We start from the raw sequence: 22675 nt of genomic DNA, 5'->3' as shown, positions 1-22675 counted from the left end.
CACAGAAAAGAATTTAGCTTTACCTACTAAGCATTCTTACTAGGAATAAGCAGAGAATATCTTCAGTATAAATCCGAATATTTAGTATCTCCAAAGCCCCATTTGCCTCCATCTGAGAAAAAGGCCTGCTTGTCTATATTATCATGGGGCTAAAAGGATTGATTTGAATGAGGGTATGCTGAGTTTCTGAAGAGGGAAATTTGTTTCTAAAGAAAAGGAAGGAAATTTTTTAAGCTTGTGCAGCCAATTCGGCTTGTAAAGGCGCCCAAGGACATGCAATGGTATAATTTCAGGAGAGAAAAAATTGAAATAATGATGATTACCGACTTTTACTTATTTCATGTCGGCCTGTCGCAGCCAATTCTGCCCAGGAGTGCCTTTCGGTCACTCTGCTCCGATAGCCGGACTCGCCCGCGACCCCGAGCGTGCACAGCCGAGCCGCCAGTCACAATTGTCGCTCCATCCCTGCCCACGGCCTGAAGGTTGCCATTGGCAGCCTTGATCTCTTCCTCTTCGTCATCACTTCGAGTGTCCTCAGCGTTCCCGGTACGCAGGACGCCCACAGCAACGCGGACAATCATGCCGAACCAAATAATGGAGAGAAGCTGGAGGAAGAGAAGGAAGGACAGGAAGATCCACTTGACGGTACGATTCATGCAGATCGGACCATTGATGTCCTTGAACGGAGACAGCAGGTAGGAAGCCCTGTCGGGATATCCGTCTGTGGTGACCAACTCGGCTGTGGTGCCAGAATAACAGCCGTATGCCATGTGAGTTGGGACGTCTTTGTATATAGACCAGCACAGTTGAGGGTAGTAGATGTGCCGAGCAATCAGCCATGTCACAAGGAAAACCCCAAAAGCAACGTTGCAGCTCGTCTCGAATTTCAAATACTTGAGGATCTTGGCAGTCTATGCATTGGCAGTCAGATAAAATGCCCGAAAAAAAGAGAGGGAGCTAGACGTACCGGAAGGAGAAGGTCGACAATATCCATCAGGCAAAGCACGACGTTTGAGACATTATAAAAGCCGTAGATGTATGCCGAGCCCAGGAGCGTACTGGTAATGATGTGATGGACCAGCATTTGGTAATGGTCCTTTCTCCGCTTCTCAATATGGATGATAAGCATCTGTTGGATCCAGAAAGATAGCTGCACCAGCAGGTACCACTTCATCGACCCGGAGACATCCCGTACCGGCCACTCAGCCCAGATAGCAGAGTAACTCTTCCAGTAGGAAGAATGAATCCAGAGATACTACTACCCAATTTGAGTCAGCGACGAAAAGAAACGGAAATAAACCCTAAGCTGCAATCGAGACGATGCAGGCCAAGACATACCATCCCATACGTCCAGAAGAAAGCATAGTAGACCCATAGCCAGCCCTGTTCTGCCACCCGAAGAGCAGCTTTATGCTTCAGCCCTGCTTGCCGAGCCAATGGCTCGAATATCCATTCAATAGCAGCGGCGCGGATTCCGGTGAAGGCAATGGCGGAGCTGATAACGAACGAGATATCATCCCGGCCTTGGACATAGGACCCTTTTGAAGGGTTGTAATATGAGAGCTGGAAAAACGGCGTGGTGTATGGTTGGAGGGAAGGGTAGAGGTTCTGGACGGCCAGAAGCATTGCGAAAATCGTCACCGAAATCCCTGTAAGCCATACCGATTAGTATCTATCACCAGCCAGTACAGGTTTTGAGGTAGAATTTGCCATTTTGCCATTGGAGATGAATGTTCAAAGAGCAATTGCATACCGATCTGGTTGGCAAGCAGCCATTCTCGAAACGTGGTCACTTTGTGCGGTAGGCGGCCATTTGACGATGAAACACAGGCATTGAGCTCTGTGACGGATTGCGGTTGAGACGCCGCCATGTCTCTTGCCATGGTCGAATACGTGTTGCCTACAACGATGGCTTATATACTCCGTTCAACCTCGGCGATTTTTTGTTAGTACGGGTATTGACTAACCCTAGCAGGGAGATCCTCGGTTAGTCTGGTTTCTTAATTATCGATTGTGTCAATTACTACCGTGCCAGAGGCCCAGGGCTCTGTATGGAGAAGGGCCCCCTGTTCCAGACAGGTTCCTGGACCCGATTTTTTTCGTCTCCGGCTTGCGTAACAGGGGGCTAGGCAAAGATGAGTACTGCTGCCACGAAACGCGGCCCGCGGAACAAGCAGAGCTCTTAAACCAGAGAATGGATACTCAATTCTAGCTGAAGGACAGGAGCAACTCTAGCAACAGAAGAGGGGTGTCCCTGGGAAGCTCACAGCTTCACCGCCTTAGACCAATGGCAGCTGTGGAATTTCGCGTCAAGCTTATCGTGCGTTATCAAGGCCAGGCCTATGTACGGAGTATTCCTTTTTTAAACTGTTGGGGAAGGTTGAGGTTTGTTTGACCCACATGCTCAATCTAACATAATAAATTTATATCCAATAAAAAGTGGGAAAAAAGAGAAAGAGAACATGGACTTCTTCATCACGGGCTTGTATCATCTGTCTTCTCTAGGCCGGCTGTGATTCCATTGACGTACTCGTTCGCGCTGACACCTAGTCTAGCTAGGTCGACGCCTCCCTGACCAGCCATGGCTCTGGACATGGCTCGTACCACCTCCTCTTCTTCCCACACGCTCGTCACTGCAGTCGACGAAGGCCCGCCGCTGTTGGCCGTGCCAACGGTCTCATTCTCCATACAGACTACAGCCCGCCAATAGTTGTCGTCGCGAGTCTTCAAGGTCTTGTCTCTAACGACCGCGTTCCGCGTCACGCTCAGGCCATGAAGCTTCGCGCTGGTTTCTGTCAAGGTGGCCGCGGCCATGGAGACCATCTTGTCGATCTGGTCGGCCTGTGATACGGGGGGGAAGAAAAACCGGTTCGTGGCCGAGACATAGATCAGGAAAGCGCACACACTGTCGAAAATGGTGAGTGCTAAGGGGCGTAGGAGGCTGATCTGGGTGTATAGGCTGGAAGGCGGGCTCTGTCCCGCCCTGACGGCCGCCGAGGCCGACTGGACTGGATCATAGGTCGCCATGATGTAGAGGTCTGCCGCTGCCAGCGCCAACCCGGCAATCGTAAACTTGTTCCGCCATTGTGCTGCTGCTCGGCCTGCAAATGGTGCGGACGTCACCAACCCCACAATAATCATATGAAAAAGATGGGGAAGTAGCGTATTGAACGGCAGATAGTACAACAGATATGTGTCCGGGGAGTCTAGCGAGCAGAACTGGCAGGTTATCAAGGCATCCTGCCCGAACCGGAGGTAGATGTTCCTAGCGGTGCGGGATATGAACTTGGATTGCAGAACTATGTCCGCGGACGTGAGGGTATTTTGCGGACGATACCGTGCCAGACGGGCGAAGATCACATCTGTCGGAGTATTCAGACGCGAGCGCGTGAGGGCGAAAATGTTTTGGGTGGGCCCATGCGGATTGAAAGGTAGGCTGAGTAGGAGGAAGAGGACAACGGAGAAGAAGAGCACGTTCAGAGCCCGAGAGGCTGTCGCGGGAAGAGGCTGCGGCGAAGGTCGGCTTGCTAACGAGACACGAAGTCCTCGATAGAAGTTGATTGCCTTGGGTATCAGGACAGGAGCGAAGAATATGAGGAGTGACTTGATGCTGTGTAGCTCACTAGTTAGCGGGTAAATCTTGGAGAAAGAAGCCCAAAGCAGCAGAATAGAAGACACATATCATGCACTCACGTTCCAAACGAGATTCCGAGTCCAACCATATTTCCAACGGGCTTCCAAGAAGCCTTTCGTCGCGTCTGCCCAGAGGCGTGGAAGTTAGATCTTGACAGTTGGAAGCCCAAATCGTCGCGAAACTTCAATGCCTATCTTATCAGCCGTCAACATTAGTGACACTTTACAGACGTCAAGAGCTTCATTGCTCACAATGACGAACTTACAAGGTATATTCTTTTCTGTATATTTATATTTTTAGAAAAAGAACATGTCAGGTACCATAGTTATTACCAGATTCCGGTCAGACTTAATAACGCCTCCCTGGTTGGGAATCAAAGGCTAACTAGGTAATTTCAAGGGAATAAATGAACTTTTAAAGGACTTGTGAATTCTCTAAAAAAAACACACCGAAGAAATGCTAAACGACTATGTTATCGTGATCAAAGGGAGAAAGAAGAACCTCAATATAAAAATAATACAAAAGTTGCCGATATGACGCCAGAATACTCAACGCCCACACAACTGAGCTGTGAAACCCATCAAATCGTGTACAGGCACCTGGTCTGGTTTATGATAATTACTCCTGGTTGCTTTTTTCTGCTTCTCACAGCTCATCAATGCATGGCTGGGTGGTGTGCGAGATCCGGAAAGGCTACCTGAGAGTCTCGCGAGTACTTGGACGATGCTGCGTCGTGGGCTGGGTTGATTGGAGACGAGATCTTCAAAGGAAAGCGAGAAAACCTTTTCGCTGGGGGCTGGGTGTTGTATGTGGGCAATGAATTCTCGCGCTTCATGCTAAGTTGGAACGACCGGTTACTGTTTGTTCGAGTGAGGACCTTTTGGGGTGCAACTGCGCCATATAGTCGCACATGGCGAGCAGTGACACCAGCATTTCGGTCACAGAAAACAAAAGTCTGCAATTGCATTCGATGTCAGCATTTGTCATAAGACCGGACCCCAGATGATTGATGATTCTGCTCACCGCGACTATATTGATGACACTCATCACCAGTGCTAAAATCCCTGCAGAGATGATGATCCTCCAGAATACAAGGCCGATGGAGCTCGAGTCATTGACGGTGTAATTCAAGTCGCCCAAAAGTCCAACTCCCATGATTAACATAGCCAGAGACAATGTGAGGAATCCCGCATCCTGTCCGAGGGCTGGCCAGTGGCGATCGAAATACTTGTTGAGGATAGGAAGCTCTGAGACAATGAGAAATACTATTGTTTTATACTTCATTAGCTTTCTCGTTCAGCAAAACCAATGATTCAGTACACTTACTGCAGGCCCCGGCTGTCGCAACATGCGATACCGCCTCGAAGAAGAAGAAACTGGTCTGGAGTTTAATCTTCACTAGCATCACCACGCAGGCGGCAATCATATCCATGAGCACAATAATGTTTAGTACACGAATGGTGTTGAGAATGACATATCCTGGACCAGCCAAGGATTCTTTCAAGGAGGCCATCATGGCGATGGAAGAGATGGAAAGGAAAATAGGCTTAGGGAAGGAAAAGATCAGGTCTGAGGTATGATGCTGAAGCCAGCGATGATCTATTTGATAGACCGTGGGAGGGTTGGGTTGTTCTTATGAAAAGGAATCTGGCCAGCAGAAAGGGTTTTCCAGAAAGATGGACTTCTATACAAATGAAATCCCTGAGATCAACTCGAGGCAGTGGAACAAGAGAGAGTAGCTGGGTAAGCGCAAGAATAACAGTTCTCTCCCATTCTTTTTAAACAACAGGCCTCAATATAGCCAGTCCCCCCCAATCAGCCTTCATTGTTAGCAAGATAGTGAATTTGCCCAACAAAGGCGAAAATAGAAATCAATAGAGACAATGTGAAACATAAAGAGATAGCACTATTGAGCCACAAAGACAATTAGACTATTCATTGCGGGTCAAGCAACCCCCCATGGCTATTCACTTGAGCGCCTGCTCCTTGACGCCCAAGCTCTTTCTGCTGCTTTGTCGCCGGGCAGCCTGTCGAGGGTTGCTCATGAGATCGTTCGAGGTTTGAAACTATACGAGAGGATCTAGGGCCGGTCAGAGATCAGTACTCTCGGCCTTGTGAGGATTGGTGACGAAAGACGATTCTCTCAGATCTTGAAACGCTTGTCGCGTGGTCAGGTCTAATTGACTGGCTACTGTTCAATCTCATGCCTGCCATTCTTTGACGCAGGGTAGCAAATCAGGTGCCTAAGGGCCAACTGCCGCTTACTTCTCATTCTGCTTTATTTTGGGCGCTTTTTGTCATTCGGCGCCTAAGCACAGCGCTTCTTCCCAGTAGTCGTTCTTGCCGCCGAGCGCTTTCTTCGTCGTGGTGAGACTGTATCTGAAATTAACAATTGACTCAGATTCTATTTCTAGATTTCTTCTCAAGAAGTACCGAATTAGCCGCCAATTATCTAGTCGATCCAGCCGCCACCGAGTTAAGGATCGATCGGTCGACTTGCGCTTCTGATATTAGGCCAAACAGGCCCCTGCATGGCTACTAGCGGTTCTTTTGTGATGTCACTGCAGATACCCTCGAAGAATTTGAAAGAACACAAAGAAATCTGCAGGGGATATCTCAGTCAAAGTACGGAGTACTCGATCTGTTTCTACTACATACAGGCGATTTCCAGTCGTCGCGAAGACTGTAACCCAGTCGAAATGGCCCATTGTTGCTGTTCTTCCAGGGTATCCCTGATGGGTCTTGGCTTTATGATTCGAAATGCACAAAATTATGAAAGAATAGAATCGCGTTCTTGGGTAAATAAAAGAACCTTGTAGATTGAAGGTTGGCTCGGAGCGTGGGGCAGCGCCGATAACATCGGAATGCCTCGCCATGGGCCGTCAATAATGGGCGAGCCATATATTTTTCTCAGGTTACCGCCCTCAGTCACCCCTCGTTATTCAGCCTCTCTGGGAGCTCGTTCCTCAACACTGCTCTCTATTTTAAAAAGATAAAAAAAAAGACATTTCTTCGTTCATTCTGAGCAAAAATGACTCGCGGTAACCAGCGCGATTCTGATCGCAAGAAGCAGCAGGCCAAAGCTGCGAAAGATGGCAAGGTTTGTCATACTACCTAATTTGCCAGCCCAATGCTCAAATTAGCATAAGTCTAAATGATGATGTACTGATCTGTATGCTGCTGTAGAAACACAAGAACAGCATGACTGGGACGGAGTTTCAACGCAACAAGGAAGATGTTGCGGCCATCATGCGTGAAAAGCAGAAACTTGGTACGTTTTGCCTCGTCGAATTTACGCCAACGCTGCGTGTCTTCTCCCCCCTCTTTCTTTTCTTAACATGCTAATGTTCCGGTTGGTGTGTAGCCGATGAGCGCCGAGCGGCAGAAGGCAACAAGAAATGACGAGCATCCTCCGCCGGCCCTTCGATTCTTCCTCCTCGAGACTGCTATACACCTAGGATAAGGTATGATGGATGCGAGCCAATATATATGACGGACGTCTTGGAATCACAACCACATGCGGACATGGGATATTCCTAGATGGGGTGGCGAGGAGCCATGAATCTTCTTGTTTTCTTCTAGTGATTTGGTCTCTTTAGCGAAGATTCTATGAGCTTGGTAATCATCAGCGAGGCGTTCTTATTCAAAATACGAGATTCTACGCCCGCGTTGAATATCTCCCAGGAGTAAAGGATGAGAAATGAAATGAACAAATGACTGATATGAATAGACTATGCAGTCGTGGAACCAACTTTAAGGACAAGGCAACCTACGTCGATGTATTCTCACAGTCTGCCCAGAGTGCCCGTGCTCTGGCTAGCCACAGTCTCCAAGTCTGGTCTGCGCCCGTCAAATCAGAAGTTTCACCATGGAGAGACGGTAAAGTAATATAGAGATCATTTACAAGACCAAAGGCTCTCGCTGTTTGATCCACGAATATCCACAAACTCTCGCCATCCCATCCGACCTGGACAGCAAAGGAGACCACCCGGTGTAAGACGCTGGATCTGAAATCCTTATCCGGGGTAGCCTGGAGTAAATACAGTGCGAACATCCAGCCTGAGATATCTCGCGGATGAGCCATACACCATTCCACAGTGCGGTAAATAATACACCGAGCAAGACGCTCAGCGCTGCTCGGGGTAGTAATATCCTCTGCGGTGTCTGATAACGCTCGATGCAGGTGCCTCATGTAGCTGAAAGCATAGACATTCCTGGGATGCTGCTCACTCGCACGGAGGGCAACACTCAATTCGGAATGTATGAGCTCTTCGGTATTTTTGGAGCCCCAAAGGCCCTCCCCGTCAGGTGTTGTAGACGGTGATGATATTGAAAACCCGTCAACCAGTGCTATGGCCCGGATATGGAATATCTGTGTCATAACCCACAGCCGGTGTTGCCATAAGGTCGGGGACTTGGTGTGTCGATGTAGAGGAGAGCAAAGAAAGGATGTCAACAGAGTAAGTTCCGACTCTAGTACTTGTGCGACAGTGCTCCCCAAGGCTATACCATTGCCACTGCGCAAGCTCTGTATAAGAACATCCAACCGTCTTTTTCGCCAGTTGCAAGCAGTGAGATGTTCACAGTCAAAGAGTAACATGATCTCTGTGACCCCAGAGAAATTGCTCCGTTCTGCTGTATCTGACTTCTCAGTTATAGATAGGCACGACGTCAGAAGTTCTCTATCTGTCCAAAACACAAGCTTGTCAAAGAAAACCCGTCGGGCAACAACAAAAGCCTGGACCAGCGCCTTCTTGGTGATGCCTATGGCACACCCATCTTGAAGCAGCGGGCCAAACTCTGGCGGGAGGATCTCAATTTCCAGAACACAGCTCCGATGTGTTTGGAAAATTCCTGCAAGATGTCGAAATAATAATTGTTCAGAATCGGACATTGAGGGAAAAAAAAGAAGTTGTCTTGGAAGTATGTAAAGAATGCTCCGTATGCAGTTCCGTATTTAGGCGTGGAACCTGGTCCAAGCGGCGGGGACTCCCACGCAACGCCGATTCGGCTGAATCGCAACAGCTTCATAATAATAATTAGGTACCTACCAGCTACAGTGTGTTCACCATCGTTTCCGCCAGCCTGTCCCTTCGCAACAAGCCTCGCCAAATCCGGAGAGAAGAGTTCAGTTTCGCCAATATCTAGCTTTGGCAGGTCTTGCCAAAGGACTCGGCATTGCGGTGGGAGCACTTTTTGGGTATCCAGACTCTGCGGCCAGGACCTCTCTTCCTCGTGTGTGCAACGACGTGAACTAGCCATCCACTATGCTGTCACTCGTGCTTACGGTGTTATTTGTGCATGTTGCCATATACCTGGTCAATACGATTGGCGCGTCGACCATTGATAACCTGGTAGGGCCATCTGTCCCTTAGACAACCTTGATCTGCCCTGGGATAATACCTGCTAACAGTTGGAAACTAGGTATGGCTTCTTTACCTCCGACTACCGACTTCAGCATCGAGAAATGCACAGGAATCAAACCGGTTGAAGCGGGAAGTGGTCCAGCTTAAACGCGAGATGAACAACACGAGCTCCCAAGACGAATTTGCCAAATGGGCCAAGCTGCGGAGGAAACATGATAAGACCCTAGAGGAGCACGAAGCCATAAGTATGTGCGAGTTGGTTTCTTATATAGGAATTTGTGAATCTCGAGCTAACCAACTGGTCTTAGACAAGGACCTCTCGTCACAAAAGACCTCGCTCGAGTGGGCCGTCAAGGCAGTTCGCTGGCTGAGCACAAACGGATTGAAGCTTTTCCTCCAGTTCTACTATTCCAAGACCGCTGTCTTTTACCTGCCCCCAGGTTGGCTCCCCTACTACGTGGAATGGGTGCTTTCGTTCCCTCGTGCCCCGCTGGGCTCCGTGAGCATCCAGGTTTGGAGCAGCGTGTGCGTGGCTGTGATCGCTGCTGTCACGGATATCGTGACTTCTGTCCTGTCGCAGATCACGAGCCAGAGAGGGCAGCCAGTTCCTGCAGCCGGAGCTGACGACAAGAAGACGCAATAGTGCCCTATTTTATACTTCTATTTACGTCATTCTACGAAAACACGAAAGGCCTCTTGTTGTTATACTTGTAAAAAAAATGCATTATTATAGGTGTTTTAGAATAGGGAGTGTTATTGATTCATTACACTTTTGCAAGCGGCAGTACGGAGTAGTAAAACATCTCAAGATCAAATGCTCATCAGATAAAAGACAATCGTTTATCGTCAATAGCCACCATGCTGTTGCAGGAGCCTCAGTGCTTGACTCTATGATTGGTATATCATCACGCGAACTTAGAAGGAGCCTGACCCCTTCGACAGGGTTTCTGTGCAGGTCGGAAAAAGAGACCAGGCACCGCTTTGCCATAAGCTACAGACTCTGAAAGATGGAAAAAAAAAGAATTGAACTCCTCGCATCAAGAATGAGCCCCATTGAGTTACCCGGTCTCTTCCAAGGAGGAAACCGAGCAATCGCATGACTATCCAAACACGACGAAAGGCAACTCGATAAACCTCCCTCCAACTGCCCGGCAACACCCCATTATTTCCACCGATGACGTTTGACCGAAACCGATGTCGGGTGCCGCACGGGCGGCTGGGAGAGAATAGAGCGTAAGCCGCTATCAAACTGCTTCTGTGGCGGCGCGTTTCCGCATTGCCTGACTGAAATGTCCAAAATCTTCCACGAGGGAAGACTCTGGAGCAGGGTGTCCGGGGACTTTCTCCCAAAGCTTTTGGTTCTCCCAAAGGGAGGAAGGAACCGGTGTGAAGTCTGAAAGGCTTCTGTGCGTGAGCTTTGAATGCGATTCTTTGAGCGAGGAGTTGGGAGAGAAGGGAAAGGAAATAACAAAAATCCTCGGTGCTTAAATTTTTCTAGGTCCACCAATCCCGCTAACCGGATGTGATGATCACGTGATGCACAACGGAATCCAAGAATAGTGCTTCGGTCACGTGTGTATAGTGAGCTATTCACTATTCAGCCTATTCTATCACTGATCAGACTATCACTGATCAGGCTATCACTACAGTATCAGGATCCTGCCAAGGTAGGATCTCATATCTACGACTTTGCATCCAACTCAAGTGGCAGCGTTTTCTTTCGAACATACCCTAGGAGCAGACGAGCCTTAGTCTGTCAGCGCTATATTGATTCCAAAGTCTTTTTCTATTCCAGCTCCGCGTCGAATATTAACCGTACACGAACCACTTACACCCGCCCAACATCGACGGTTGCCGCTTGCGTACCCCGTCGGCCCAACTCATGTGGGATTCCGCCTCCCTGATCAGCCACATTTTCGATCCTATTTGTACCTAGACTGTCTGGCCTGGGGGGGTCTCTTAACTTGCAAAAATATTTCAAGTCCATCTACACAATGGCCACGATGGAAGCCCCTGCAAGACCGCATGGTGAGTTGCCAATGAGGAGGAAGAAACCATGTATGAACTGTTCTTCTGTTCTGACGTGGTCTCTTTGATCTTCTCTTTTTTTTTCAGATCGCAATGAGCGTCGCCGTCCATTTTCGAACTGGATGAAGCGCCTCGCAAACTTGAAGAATTCATCCTCGTCCGAATCGAACACCATCCGATGGTCTCACAAGCGAAGTGCCGTACACAAGGATAAGAAGAGCCCCGGCAAGAAGCATAGTCCTTACCATTTCCATGGTACGACCGACTCATACCATTATCTTTCTACCTCCCCGTCTTCTCACGACTCGCACCTAGAATCGAGTGACCGGTACGGGCGGACGTCTCGTTCGCAAAGCGACCCGTCGATTACATGTTCGGCCTACGAGAGTCGGATGCCTGCGATGAGTGCAAAGTCTAGGGCACCGACAATATCAACAAACGGCGGCGACACCACGATCTCGGAGGCGGCATATTCCAAAGCTGGAACCTTTGCGACAGGTGGCGGTGGCATCAGCTCCACTGGTGGTGGTGAAGGGAGCACGTTCTCTTCCCCCGCCCCCTCTGTTCGATCCTTGACCACCACCTTAACGACGGTGCAGTCGGCAGCCCCCTCCACTCAGCTCTACGCCAACCATAACACACAGCAGGGCCCGTCCCATGCCAGTTCGATACAGAACGGCTTGAATAATAATAGTAGTAATAATCAACAAGTGCAATTTTCGCACCAATTCCCCTCCTCTCCCGTGTCGGCCGTCCCGCCCCACCTTACTCCTCACGGTCACTCAGCCACCTATACGACAGCAACAGCGAACAACCTCCTGACGGACAATGCGTCGATCCTTACCCTTGCGTCATCATCGAAGCGCCGCCGCCGCAACTCACTGGATACCAACGCGTCAATCCGCGCGCTAGCGCCGTCCTCTGTCTTCGGCGGCAGCCGTGAGAGCCTTCCACTGAGCGTGCTCAGCAGCAATGTCGGCGAGCCGTTAAACACACCAGGGATGCTCAACCGGCCGAGTCTGGTCGGGCTGGCCAGCAACGAGCGTACCAGCATTTACTCTGCTTCCGGGGTAGCCCCCTTGGTGAGCGGCGGCGGCGAGCGCACTAGCTTCCATGCTACACGACAGGGCGCCACGGATGGCGCCAGCATCAAGAGCGGCATCTATTCACACACGCGGAATGACAGTGTGGCGGCCAGCGTGACGGGGTGGATCTCCAGCTCGCTCCCCGGGCCCACAAACAACAGTGCTGCTCCCCCTGCCAATTCTATGTACATAGTCTCTGGACGGGTCAGCCGCCGAAGCTCTGGATGGGGTGAGATCCCTGGGGTCGAAGGTGATAGGCGCGGAGAGCAAGATGAGGAAGAAAGCGACGTACACGACGAGAAGAGCGAAGGCCAGGCCGAGTCGCGAACGCCGGAGTCCTCCGAAGCAAATGAGCAGGACGGTCCGAGTGCAGAGATGCCCGAGCGCGGGAAGGAGAATGACAACAGGGAGGACGAATGACTCTTCTCTTCATGATGCAAAGTTTGCAAACTTAATGATTGGACGGAACGATGGAATGGCGCATTGAATCAAGGATTGGCATTGGAGATTATGTTTTTACATTGATATCCCCGCAGTAATGGATTAGTTATAAGTCTCAACTCGCAACTAGCAACACGTTTAACCCGTTGACCAAGTACCAATACGTTAGTCATGCCATGACTCGCTCCAGTTCTATCAATGAGATAGGTAAAATGTAGCAAGTTTACTACTTGATCTAGGTAGACAATTGATCCACTCCTAGACTTACCCTAGACTTACAAATAGTGCCATCTCATGCGAAAATGTAGAGTAAACAAAGTTGAGTCTCATCTATTCACAGTAAACATAACCATATGGCGTGAACTCATATCTAAACATATCCTATAAAAGGAAAATCAAGTAACCTCCCGTCCTCATCAAACATGAAGGACTCCCTGAAACACCCACCCATGATAGGGCCGTTTGAAGGGGGAAAAAATCTCTTGGTAATATGCACAAGAAGCAAGAAGAAGAAAAAATAGTGATTCGAGATTATTTTTTTTTCTTTCTTTTTTTGACGGGGGATTTTTTTTTTTTTTTTTAACTTTTGATTAAACAGCCGTGCCGACGCCGTTCTTCGATTCGGATAAACCCCGCTCGCTTGCGGCGTTGTGAGAGGCGAGGAACTTGTTGAACATCTCCGCGATCTCAGATTCGGACTTCTTACCCTTTTCCGATTCGCCGCCGTTCTTCTCCGTGATCAGGTTCTTCAACCACTGGTTTTCTAGTTCAAGTTGCGACACCCGGGCCTCAAGCGCCGCGTTCTTCTCCGAGGTTTCCTTGACGGTGCGTTCCAGTGTTTGCTCGCGGAGCTTCTTCTTGACGCGGAACCTGGCGCTGGCAGCGGTGTTGCGGCGGCGCTTGTCCTCATCGGCAGCGACACGAGCAACTTCTTCAACACTCAAAGGCTTGGGCTTGGGTATCGACGACTTGGGCTTGGCGGCAGCAGTGGAGGACGAGGTGGGGGCCGGAGCCGGAGCCGGATCCGACGAGGCATTCTGGGCCGTCGAACTAGGCGTTGGAGCGGTGGTTACCGATGCATTGCCTGACGAGGACTGGGTTGATGACGGAGTGTGACTGGGGGGCGCACGTGGAGCAGGCGGGAGTGTCAACGTTCCTGCTTCGTTTAAAGAGGCCGCGGGCTGCATGGGCATGTTGCGAATGTTGGTGGTGTCGAATTCGGTCGAGGAGAACTCGGGCACGTTGCCTAGACCATCTGTATATGAAATTAGAACTAGTTTCATTCCCACGCTTTCAGGCGGTGCGGAGAAGGGGTTTTGCATAGGCAAGGAGATTTAAGAGACGTCGAAGAGCAGATCCAGGTAGGATCCGGGCTGGTTGAGAACAAAATCAATGCTTCACAGCACTGCATGACAACCCCCCCCCCCCCCCCCTCAGGAGAGTTCGAAGAATAGAGGTCACGTGGAATGGCGCGATAAGCCATGCATTTTGCGACGAACAAAAGAGCCAATGGTCTATCGTCGATCTCCAAGGAACGGAAGCTCCCAGTGCAACAATGGAAGCCCCTGTAGGGCAATCTAATCGGCTTTTTCCACGGTCCGAGGCAAGCTGAGGGTGGGAAAAACAGGGGGAAAGAAAAGCAACGACACTCGGGGGGGACCACAAATATGCAGCCTTGCAACTCCACGATGCATAAAAGGAATCCGAACTTACCGTTCAACATGTCGAGGAACTTCAAGTCCTGGTTCTGATCCACAGCCATGTTTGCTCCGAGGGCGCCATCAGTCTCAAGAGGGGCAAACGTCGGCAGATCCAGACCACCAAAGTTGTCAAAATCGAAGAACTCGGTGTTGGTGAACAGGGCCAGTTCATTGTCGACGTCGTAGGACTCCTGCTGCTGACGGACAGTCTGGTCGTAGGCGGATGGGAGGGAGTTCAAATCATCGAGATACTGCGAGAAGTTGGGCGCACGACGCCCGTTGTAGAGAGACATGTTGCACGAGCCCCCCGAGGTCTTTCACACCGTCGACTACCGCCCGATTCTAAAGATCCAATTCGACGTTCCCTCCAGCAATGATCAAGCAAACGGCGAGTGCGCGATGGCGCCCGAGGGCGACCAGTTTTGTGTGTGCAGAGGGGGCGGAACCGGGGGAGGGGTCTTCTGGGAGGCACGGGTTGGCGTCGGGTTCTCTCTCTCTCTCTCTGCTCTTCTCCGTCTGTTGGATCGAGAGTCACGATGGAGAGCAGGCGGGACAAGGGAGTCAAGTCGAGGAGAGAGGGAGATGGAGTGGAGGGCAAATTGATGGTGAGACGTGCGGACCACTTCGTTCGCCGGTCCAAGACTCGGCCCTTTTTCCTCCTGGTGGGGAACGGAGGGGCGAGCAGGGCACAATTGGCGAGGGTCTCCCACACTTGGAATGACGGAGAACGGATTCGGAATGGGGATCCGGCTCTTCAGTCGGATCAGATGCCTGTGGAATCAATTAATCAGACTGTTGTTATTGGGCGTGTTATGACATATTACAAATATATACTACAGTACAGACAGATGTACCTACTACCTCCTAGGTACCTAGGTAGGTACCTACCTACGGACTGTCTTTCAGGTTGAGTACTTCAGGCTTTGTTTCCCGAATTTCCGGCCATGACAGCCACTCCGACTCATACTTTTCCGGTCGCCGAATGTCGGCGGGGGTTACGCTTTGCTTATTCAGCTCGTATTACCGTGTATTTATCAATTTAATATGAGTACTAGGCATTATTGTCCGTAAACTCGGTACTATTGTTACCCCTCCAAATCTAGCTATCACTTAACTACCTAGTAGGTACCTAAGAGTTACCTAGTTATACGTAAAGGAATTTGTCCCACTGTCTTTCGGTAATAATGATACAAGCGGTATCATCATAGACGAGGTAACGGTAGCAGTCGCTGGTTGATTTGTCAGCTTAAGTAGTAACTAGTTACCTAGGTACCTAAGAAAATAATAACTCATGCAGATTGTACGCTGCAATAGACGAGGTCGCTCTTATTGCTCTCTTTTTAATCTCGCGCGGTTCCCGCTGGCATGTCCCTGCCATCAATATCATAGGGTGTTGATCACGCAAGTGTTGTTTGGATGAAGATCGAAGCAGCTTCCCCCCGCCCTGCAGGAGCATGCGTTTCCCTTGCTGTCAGCCATTTGAGTTTCTAGCCTGTTTTCATGCATTACTAGGTACATAGGTCTAGGTAGGATACTCTCTCTGTATGTACGGAATACGGAGTAACTATGCAGTACTCTGTAGTATGTACCATAGAGCACCTCTTGGTTCGGTCACCGAATGTTGGATTGATCATCAAGGTCTGGAAAGATTCCGCATGGTTAGCCCGAGTCGAGAAACAGTACCATGAAAACTGCGTCTCTGTTAAGAAAACAGTTATTTATGACTTGATGATGTACATTATTTGTCTGTAGGATGAGGTTAGTACTCCGTAGTATGAGGTGCTCGTACTAAAGCGCAGCTTATCACCACGTGACCCAGGTTTTGATCGAGGGTTGATGTTGTTGATCTTGAGGTTCATGGCAAGACACGGTATGGACGGACGACCAAACCGACACTAGAACTGCAGTTGCAGTCGAGTCTAGCCAGCAGACTAGCCATGTGATACGAACATCAACTACGGGCAAATATACAGAGTATTTAACCCTGCCTCGGAAGCAATGGCTCGTGGAAAGACTGTACGCGTCCCCACCGCCGCCAGCCTTCCCAACAACCTGCGCATTCCCTCGACGACTCCAATCCTAACCAAGACCCTGGGCCGGCTGTCGCGTCAGGTGCTGATTGATCTGGTGCTGGAATGGCTGGACGACCGCAATGTGCAGAGCTTTCGGCCGTACCTTGCACAGGACGAGGCGGAGGACAGAGACGATAACGACGAGGCTAGCCCCTACGCCGCCGCAAAGGATATCGAGGAGGTTCGCGAAACGTATCGTGAGCTCCAAGACAGAAAGGGAGGGAAACGGGAAGTTGTCGAGCAGATTCTCGACGGCGACTGGCGGCATGGAATCACGTTGCGCCAGCTGGCCATGGTAGATTTGCGATACATGGAGGATCACCCAGCAAGTCTCCGATGGACAGCGTTGGAGCTTAGTCGTATAGTGGCCGAGGATGGGCAAGATTCATCTGCCACACGAGCAGCGGACATCTCCGCATGCGTCCCGCGTATCCATGCGGCCATGTTTCTCAGCAACCTACAGCGGGAGGTCTCGTCCCTGGTGAAAGCACACTACCACCTGGTGCGCTCGAAAACCTTGCCACTGACATTTCTGCGAATCTTGGTCACCGACTCGCCGTACCAGAACTCCCGTTCCAACCCTGGAACACTGGTGGACTCGTCTAGAGTCCTCTATGTTGCTTTCCCAGACAGTTGCCCCTACATCTACACCTCCATCTCCTCGTCGACGGGACCCAAAGCAAACCCCAGATTCGCAACGGACACTCGAACCCTACAACAGATTGTCCGCGACGCCATTCCCAAAGCCCTCTCGCAGCAGCAGCAACGGTTGACTCTCAAGGCGACCTCCCTAACTGCCAAGAGCCTCCAAGCTCTGCTCGCTCTCCGCGGACCAGGCCGCTCCAACGCCGCAAACGGGGCATTCAGTATCTTCGCCGATGCAGCACTCGAGGGCAGCCCGCTGGACCCTCGGCCATCCCACACCGTCACCCCGGAGGATTTTCTCCAACAACAACAACAACAACAACAGGAAACCCAGAAGAGCAACAATCAAAGTAGTACAGAAAACACCGTCACAACAACCCGAACCAATGACTTTGACGATTCCTCCGACTCCCCCGCAAAGAAACGCAGACTAGCAGTACACACCCGGTTCGGTACGGCGGGGATGGCTCTCTCCCCCCTCAACGCCCCGCTGGATCGTCTGGACATCCGCCTTCTAGACCCGCATCATGACACCCCCGCCACCACCCCCTCCTCTTCTCATCCGACTCTCTCCCTCACTTTCTCCGGTGCAGATGTCATCGGCGGGTTCCGCAAACTTGCCGACCTCGGGATCCTTCAGCCTGACCGTATCCCGGCCTGGATGACCGGCGAAGAAGCGGTGAGTGTTGCGGTGGTGAAAGGGGGGAGGCGAGTTCCGAAAGATGGATGATTAAGAAGTTATTCTCTCTATATACCCTCTACCTTTCAGGTAATATGAATGTCAAGGAATGGGTACTAAATAATTGCCTCATGTATATTAAATCTATTAACGAATCTATTTGATTGGAATATAAAAATTTACATCTACAGGTGTTAAGAAGCAGCAGTAGTCACAGCTAGAATTCATATAATCCAAGAAAGAAAGGATATCCAATATACCTAAGTTCAATGTAAACACTGACAGCTATTGCTAGCGTCTAGCCCAGCCATAGTAGTGCGATCGCTGGCGCCTCCCAGGCCGATAATACCCTGAGGAGTCTCCAGAAGAAGATAAATCCCGTCAGTATCGAGCCTAAATTGATAGTTGCAAGGAGTATTCGTACCACGTTCGCTTGAAAGGCCAAGCTCCCGGCCTATATTCATGTATCCTTCCTCGTTCACAGAGCCGTTTTTTATTAATGCCTCCATGTCTGCTGAAAACTCCTCCCCCTGCCAGGGGGACCGACTTTTGCAAGGGTATTAGCACACACTTCCTTTAAGCCCTAGTCATATCTTACCAGATCACGCAGCGAACACCATGGCTAGAATCCGTCTGTGCCCATTGCTCGAAACAGGTCTTGTGTATATTGTTTCCGCACACTGCGCGACACCAGACGATCGCTTCAGAAGAAGGGTCAAACTGCATAAAGCAAACAGGACATTCGCCCTCGATAGGCCTCCGAGTCCCGTCTCCCTCCTCTGCAGACCTGTTCTTTTTGCGACTGAGGGGGGAATTATCATACATCTCACGAAGCTCCTGCAAAAACATTAGCAACGCCCCGTAAAAGAGAGGCATGCATTTCTGGAATGGGCTATACAGATGATAGATAGGCGAGCTGATACTGTAGCTGTGGCGGGGCCTTGAGAGCGTTCACTAGGACTTGATGCACCAGCAGTGTTTAGTGAAAGGCAGGATGAAAGACGTCGCAGAGAGAGAATCAAAGGAACAAACCGTAAAAGATGTGTTTACACTGGTTTCCCTTGAGAGAATCCGGGCAATTGCAAGTCGGCACCTTCCCAATACAGGTCTCGTAAAGGTTCCCCGTTGACCCGACAATATCACATTTAATACTCAAATCCTCCCCAGTGCCTGTAACTATGTGATTGGCGACGACCATTCTAGAGGAGAGGAGAAAACAGCGTTAGTTAAAAGCCGACGGGTCCTCGAAGAACAAAGAAGATGGTGGCGAAAAGTGAAACCTTTGTGTTCTTGCACGCGCTATCCTATGCAAGATAGAAGCTGGGGCATGGGGACGCCATCTCCTCGCCCTCGTCTCTGGCTGCGCTTTCTGGGTGGTCTTCTTTTGTTTCTTGGGGGTGGGTGTCGGATCATCACCCGTAGGGTCGATTACTTCAACGGTTGAGCAGGGAGCCGAGACCCTCGACCTCGATTTCCTCGTCGGAGCAGTAAGAGCATCATCCATCCCAGCGTCATTGCGCTTTCTCTTTCCTGAACTTGCACGCGTACTTCTCGTGTTCGCGGTCGAAGAGCTGGTACAGACATCCTCGCCTGATGGAATCGTTCTCTTGGTACCCATCACGATATGGGATTGTAACGACAATACTCCTTGAGTAGCTGCTGTTATCTTCAAGTAATGCTGATACTTGACCTTGTGAAAAAGTACACGCCTCGCAGATGGTGATAAGTAGTAGTTTACTAGTTGTTGCCTACCTAGGCATTCAAACAGTTACTCTGCTGATGACATCATCTGATCAGTTAGGGAAACACTGTATAATAAAGTAGATTTACAACAAATTATACCTATAGTTAAGTCTAAAGGATTTAAAAGAACCCCTATAATAAAATATCTAGAGAGAATGAAGTCAGTCTTACTCCCACTGAATGATATTAATGTGGAGGTTTGTCTTGTTTGTCTTGTATGTCTTGTTTGCTGGCTGGACCCCCTGTCACGATAAGCAGCCAAGGCAACATCATCACGTATCTAAACCACGTCAGATGCTTCAATTTTCTTGTCCGATTCCAAAAGAGTCCCTTTTGTCTTGACGATGGCGCGGCCTCGTGCTCAATCCGGCACCGAGGGTCCCAAGGAGCCCCATGCAGTTTCTCTCAAAGGTACGCAGTGCTGGTGGACGTCCCCTTCTTGAAGTGCGGCCCTGACTGATCAAAGGTCCTGGACAGTTCTGCGGTAAGCGCAAGACCAGGCAGTGACCTATATCAGCTTGTATCTGACACCTCAAATTTTGCTTTTAACAGACTGTCACGACCGTCTCTTTCCTACCAATACCCTCTCCCCGCCGCCAATACGAAGATCTCGCCAAGAGCTTCATTGAGCTACCCGTCCGCCACCGCCGACAACCAATTCATTCTCACTCCGAATGTAGGCGGAAACTCGAACGCTCTTTCTATGAGAATATACGGGTTGATTCTAACGACGCTGTTTCCCATCTAGCTTACGCTACCTCCAGCTTTCGGTTCCGCCTATGTCGGAGAAACCTTTGCATGTACACTGAGTGCGAACAATGAACTTCCCGAAGACGAGTCGTGGCGAGTCGTGACCTCTGTGCGGATTGTCGCTGAAATGCAGACGCCGTCTCAGGTGGCATCATTAGACCTCGAGCCAGCCGATGACCGCGCTCAAGCCGAAGGCTTGGAGAAGGGGCAATCAGTGCAGAAGATCGTACGGTTCGACTTGAAAGAGGAGGGAAATCACATTCTGGCCGTCAGTGTGAGTTATACGGAAACCCTGATGGGGAACGATGCCCAGGCGGCGAGCGGCCGAGTCCGATCGTTCCGCAAGCTATATCAGTTCGTTGCGCAGCCCTGTCTCAGTGTCAGAACCAAGGCCTCCGAGTTACCGCCGTTCGAGATCGAGAATAAGTCCCTTGGACCGTACGGGAAGACTGGGCTCGTTCGGTTTGTGCTCGAGGCACAGCTTGAGAATGTGGGGGAAGGGCCAGTGGTCGTCGAGGTTCGTTTACTTTATATTGAATTAAGCTCTTAAGATTCCACCAATTGCTGACGTGAAAAATAGCGAACAAAGCTGAATCCCAAACCGCCGTTCAAGTCACAGACCTTGAACTGGGACTATCGAGACACGGAGGCGACCGATACGCAGCAGCCTTCCCTGAACCCACGGGATATCCTCCAGGTTGCATTTCTCGTTGAACAGGAAGAAAACCAGACCGATGGCTTGGAAGCTCTTCAGAAGGACTTGAAGCGGGATGGCCGAGCCATCCTAGGGCAGTTGTCGATTGAATGGCGCGGTTCAATGGGAGACAAGGGGTTTTTAACCACGGGGAATCTTTTGACGCGAAAACGAGCCCATGTGTAGTCATTTGATGAAGAGTAATAACATATTGATCAATTCAAGCTTAAATATGCTATCTCATGTGAAGTTGAATAATCTAGTGCGCCATCTGGGAGTTCTGTCTTGTTCTTCCATGGCATTGTAGACTACCCGACGAGGGGACTTCTCTGTGCTTTTGAGAGTGCGTGAGACTACAGTGGTTTCTTCACCACTCCCAAGAATACAAGTATAGAGTATATTGAAGAAAGAGAATGAAGATGATGAAGATAAGACATTACTACATGAATATTTACTCTTACCCATGGGCCCTGGCCCTTCCTAAAAAAGGGTCAGTTCTCTGCTCTACATTTGACTGCCTGATTGTCGCCTGGAACCGAGGTCTCTTATACAAGTAACACGCTTGTCTTTTCAACCACAAAAATATTCGGCCTAGCCAGCCCCAAGATTGTTATTGGTGCTCACCACACCGATTGTCGTCCATCAGGTACCCATGCTTACTGGAAACCTGCTGTGTTTGCTGCTTATGCGGTCGAGGCGAGGCTAGACTGAGGAGAGCGGTCTGGACTTAGTACTGTACTTGTACTGTAGCCACAGATAGTTAACTAACTAGTATACTCTACCCAGGTAGTTGGTTAAAATTATTCTATTTCCTATATAGTTTATCAGTGTGTCTAATGTTTATAATTAGGATTTACTGTCCGTGTTGATGCGACACCTGGTGTTTGAGAATGGCCCGTTCCATCCTAAAGGTAGACCATAAGTGTATACAAAGTATAGGAGTAGTACTTAGTTACAAAGCTACTACTAACTATGTAGTAACTATAGTTACCACGAGTATTTGCACTCAAGTTACTACTTAGTTACTATCTTATTAACCTATTTAGATAAGTAGACTCTATGGAGCTCTTACGCACGACACTCTGGGCGACTCCACCACGACTCCGCAGCTGGATCGTCCGCTCTGGCACGGAGAAAGATGGGAAATACCTTTAAGATGCTGCTCCGTACTCTGCACGGCCCATGGTACGGGCTGGCATCCCTCGTTTTAACTCCCAGTGCTTCAGTCCTTGCTCGTCCCCACCCGATCTTCATCTGTCTAGACTATGCAGTATGTAGGATGGTGGTACGGTAGGATGTTCAGACTGCCGTGTCGAAATCGCCATCTGGGCGAGGCCTATTCATATCAGCGCCCGAATTACAAATTCAAAGAACAAAAAAAAAGAAGAAGAAAAAAAAACAACAGTAATACTCACCTAGTAACAATCTGGTAAAAAAATAGTACGTGTACGCAGCCCTTTTCCGTCGCTTGGCTGGGAGTGGCCGGGGGGGGAAGAAGGGAGGGAGAAAAAGAGCCAAAAAGTTCTCTTCCCTTCCCTCCCCCCCCTTGAAGCCTGGGAGGTCGACGCAGCCCGCCGTCTGTGTCTGTCTGTCTGTCTGTCTCTGTCTGCTGGGAACTCCCCAAGGCCAGGGGGCGAAAAAAAATAATTCCCATTCGAACCAGTCGATCCCCCATTCAATTCATCAGTGTCCACTCCTCTCTGTCTAACCTCTACCCCTCCTCGTGGACGTCTGCAAGCCAAAACCGCCAAAAGAAAAAAAAAAAACTAGGTACCTCCCTGCCTTACCTTAACAAACTACCCCTCCGCCGTCTCCTTTTCGCGGGCCAGATTCCAACC

The 22675-nt window shown here is 49.9% G+C and overlaps 10 protein-coding genes across 10 annotated transcripts; 5 read left to right on the top strand and 5 right to left on the bottom strand.

The window, feature by feature from the left end:
- Positions 1-42: 42 nt before the first annotated feature.
- Positions 43-2205, bottom strand: ASPZODRAFT_134939 (hypothetical protein). The gene is made up of 5 exons (XM_022723664.1): positions 2028-2205; positions 1754-1968; positions 1339-1649; positions 968-1255; positions 43-911 (listed from the first exon to the last, which is right to left on the bottom strand). The coding sequence occupies exons 2-5, from the start codon at positions 1881-1883 to the stop codon at positions 339-341; spliced, it is 1302 nt and encodes a 433-aa protein (XP_022579309.1). The 5' UTR covers positions 1884-1968; positions 2028-2205; the 3' UTR covers positions 43-338.
- A 270-nt stretch (positions 2206-2475) lies between these two features.
- Positions 2476-5147, bottom strand: ASPZODRAFT_153673 (hypothetical protein; the record flags this gene model as incomplete). The annotated part of the gene is made up of 4 exons (XM_022726002.1): positions 2476-3639; positions 4332-4589; positions 4658-4899; positions 4961-5147. 4 exons carry the CDS (start codon positions 5145-5147, stop codon positions 2476-2478), a joined length of 1851 nt encoding a protein of 616 aa, XP_022579308.1.
- Positions 5148-6665: 1518 nt separating this feature from the next.
- ASPZODRAFT_18363 (hypothetical protein) lies at positions 6666-7036 on the top strand (the record flags this gene model as incomplete). Its single annotated transcript, XM_022727199.1, has 3 exons — positions 6666-6734; positions 6821-6905; positions 6999-7036. The coding sequence occupies 3 exons, from the start codon at positions 6666-6668 to the stop codon at positions 7034-7036; spliced, it is 192 nt and encodes a 63-aa protein (XP_022579307.1).
- On the bottom strand, positions 7008-8552 carry ASPZODRAFT_134933 (hypothetical protein). Its single transcript, XM_022723663.1, has one exon. The coding sequence runs from the start codon at positions 8526-8528 to the stop codon at positions 7404-7406; it is 1125 nt and encodes a 374-aa protein (XP_022579306.1). The 5' UTR covers positions 8529-8552; the 3' UTR covers positions 7008-7403.
- A 349-nt stretch (positions 8553-8901) lies between these two features.
- On the top strand, positions 8902-9643 carry ASPZODRAFT_71287 (hypothetical protein; the record flags this gene model as incomplete). The annotated part of the gene is made up of 3 exons (XM_022729734.1): positions 8902-8988; positions 9059-9245; positions 9309-9643. The coding sequence occupies 3 exons, from the start codon at positions 8902-8904 to the stop codon at positions 9641-9643; spliced, it is 609 nt and encodes a 202-aa protein (XP_022579305.1).
- A 1000-nt stretch (positions 9644-10643) lies between these two features.
- On the top strand, positions 10644-13032 carry ASPZODRAFT_121247 (hypothetical protein). The gene is made up of 4 exons (XM_022721282.1): positions 10644-11028; positions 11116-11283; positions 11344-12273; positions 12307-13032. The coding sequence occupies exons 1-4, from the start codon at positions 10995-10997 to the stop codon at positions 12531-12533; spliced, it is 1359 nt and encodes a 452-aa protein (XP_022579304.1). The 5' UTR covers positions 10644-10994; the 3' UTR covers positions 12534-13032.
- An 80-nt stretch (positions 13033-13112) lies between these two features.
- ASPZODRAFT_134929 (hypothetical protein) lies at positions 13113-14779 on the bottom strand. The gene is made up of 2 exons (XM_022723662.1): positions 14268-14779; positions 13113-13809 (listed from the first exon to the last, which is right to left on the bottom strand). The coding sequence occupies exons 1-2, from the start codon at positions 14545-14547 to the stop codon at positions 13145-13147; spliced, it is 945 nt and encodes a 314-aa protein (XP_022579303.1). The 5' UTR covers positions 14548-14779; the 3' UTR covers positions 13113-13144.
- Positions 14780-16120: 1341 nt separating this feature from the next.
- On the top strand, positions 16121-17837 carry ASPZODRAFT_134928 (hypothetical protein). Its single transcript, XM_022723661.1, has one exon. The coding sequence runs from the start codon at positions 16253-16255 to the stop codon at positions 17699-17701; it is 1449 nt and encodes a 482-aa protein (XP_022579302.1). The 5' UTR covers positions 16121-16252; the 3' UTR covers positions 17702-17837.
- Positions 17838-17941: 104 nt separating this feature from the next.
- On the bottom strand, positions 17942-19154 carry ASPZODRAFT_71075 (hypothetical protein; the record flags this gene model as incomplete). Its single annotated transcript, XM_022729719.1, has 6 exons — positions 17942-18009; positions 18075-18196; positions 18249-18487; positions 18549-18610; positions 18683-18849; positions 18931-19154. 6 exons carry the CDS (start codon positions 19152-19154, stop codon positions 17942-17944), a joined length of 882 nt encoding a protein of 293 aa, XP_022579301.1.
- Positions 19155-19685: 531 nt separating this feature from the next.
- On the top strand, positions 19686-21074 carry ASPZODRAFT_134926 (hypothetical protein). The gene is made up of 5 exons (XM_022723660.1): positions 19686-19804; positions 19871-19877; positions 19946-20069; positions 20142-20660; positions 20724-21074. Exons 1-5 carry the CDS (start codon positions 19738-19740, stop codon positions 21021-21023), a joined length of 1017 nt encoding a protein of 338 aa, XP_022579300.1. The 5' UTR covers positions 19686-19737; the 3' UTR covers positions 21024-21074.
- The last annotated feature ends 1601 nt before the right edge of the window (positions 21075-22675 follow it).

Source organism: Penicilliopsis zonata (genome assembly GCF_001890105.1).
Source record: "Penicilliopsis zonata CBS 506.65 unplaced genomic scaffold ASPZOscaffold_13, whole genome shotgun sequence".
NCBI classification, from domain to species: domain Eukaryota; kingdom Fungi; phylum Ascomycota; class Eurotiomycetes; order Eurotiales; family Aspergillaceae; genus Penicilliopsis; species Penicilliopsis zonata.
This window is presented reverse-complemented; position numbering and strand designations above follow the sequence as displayed.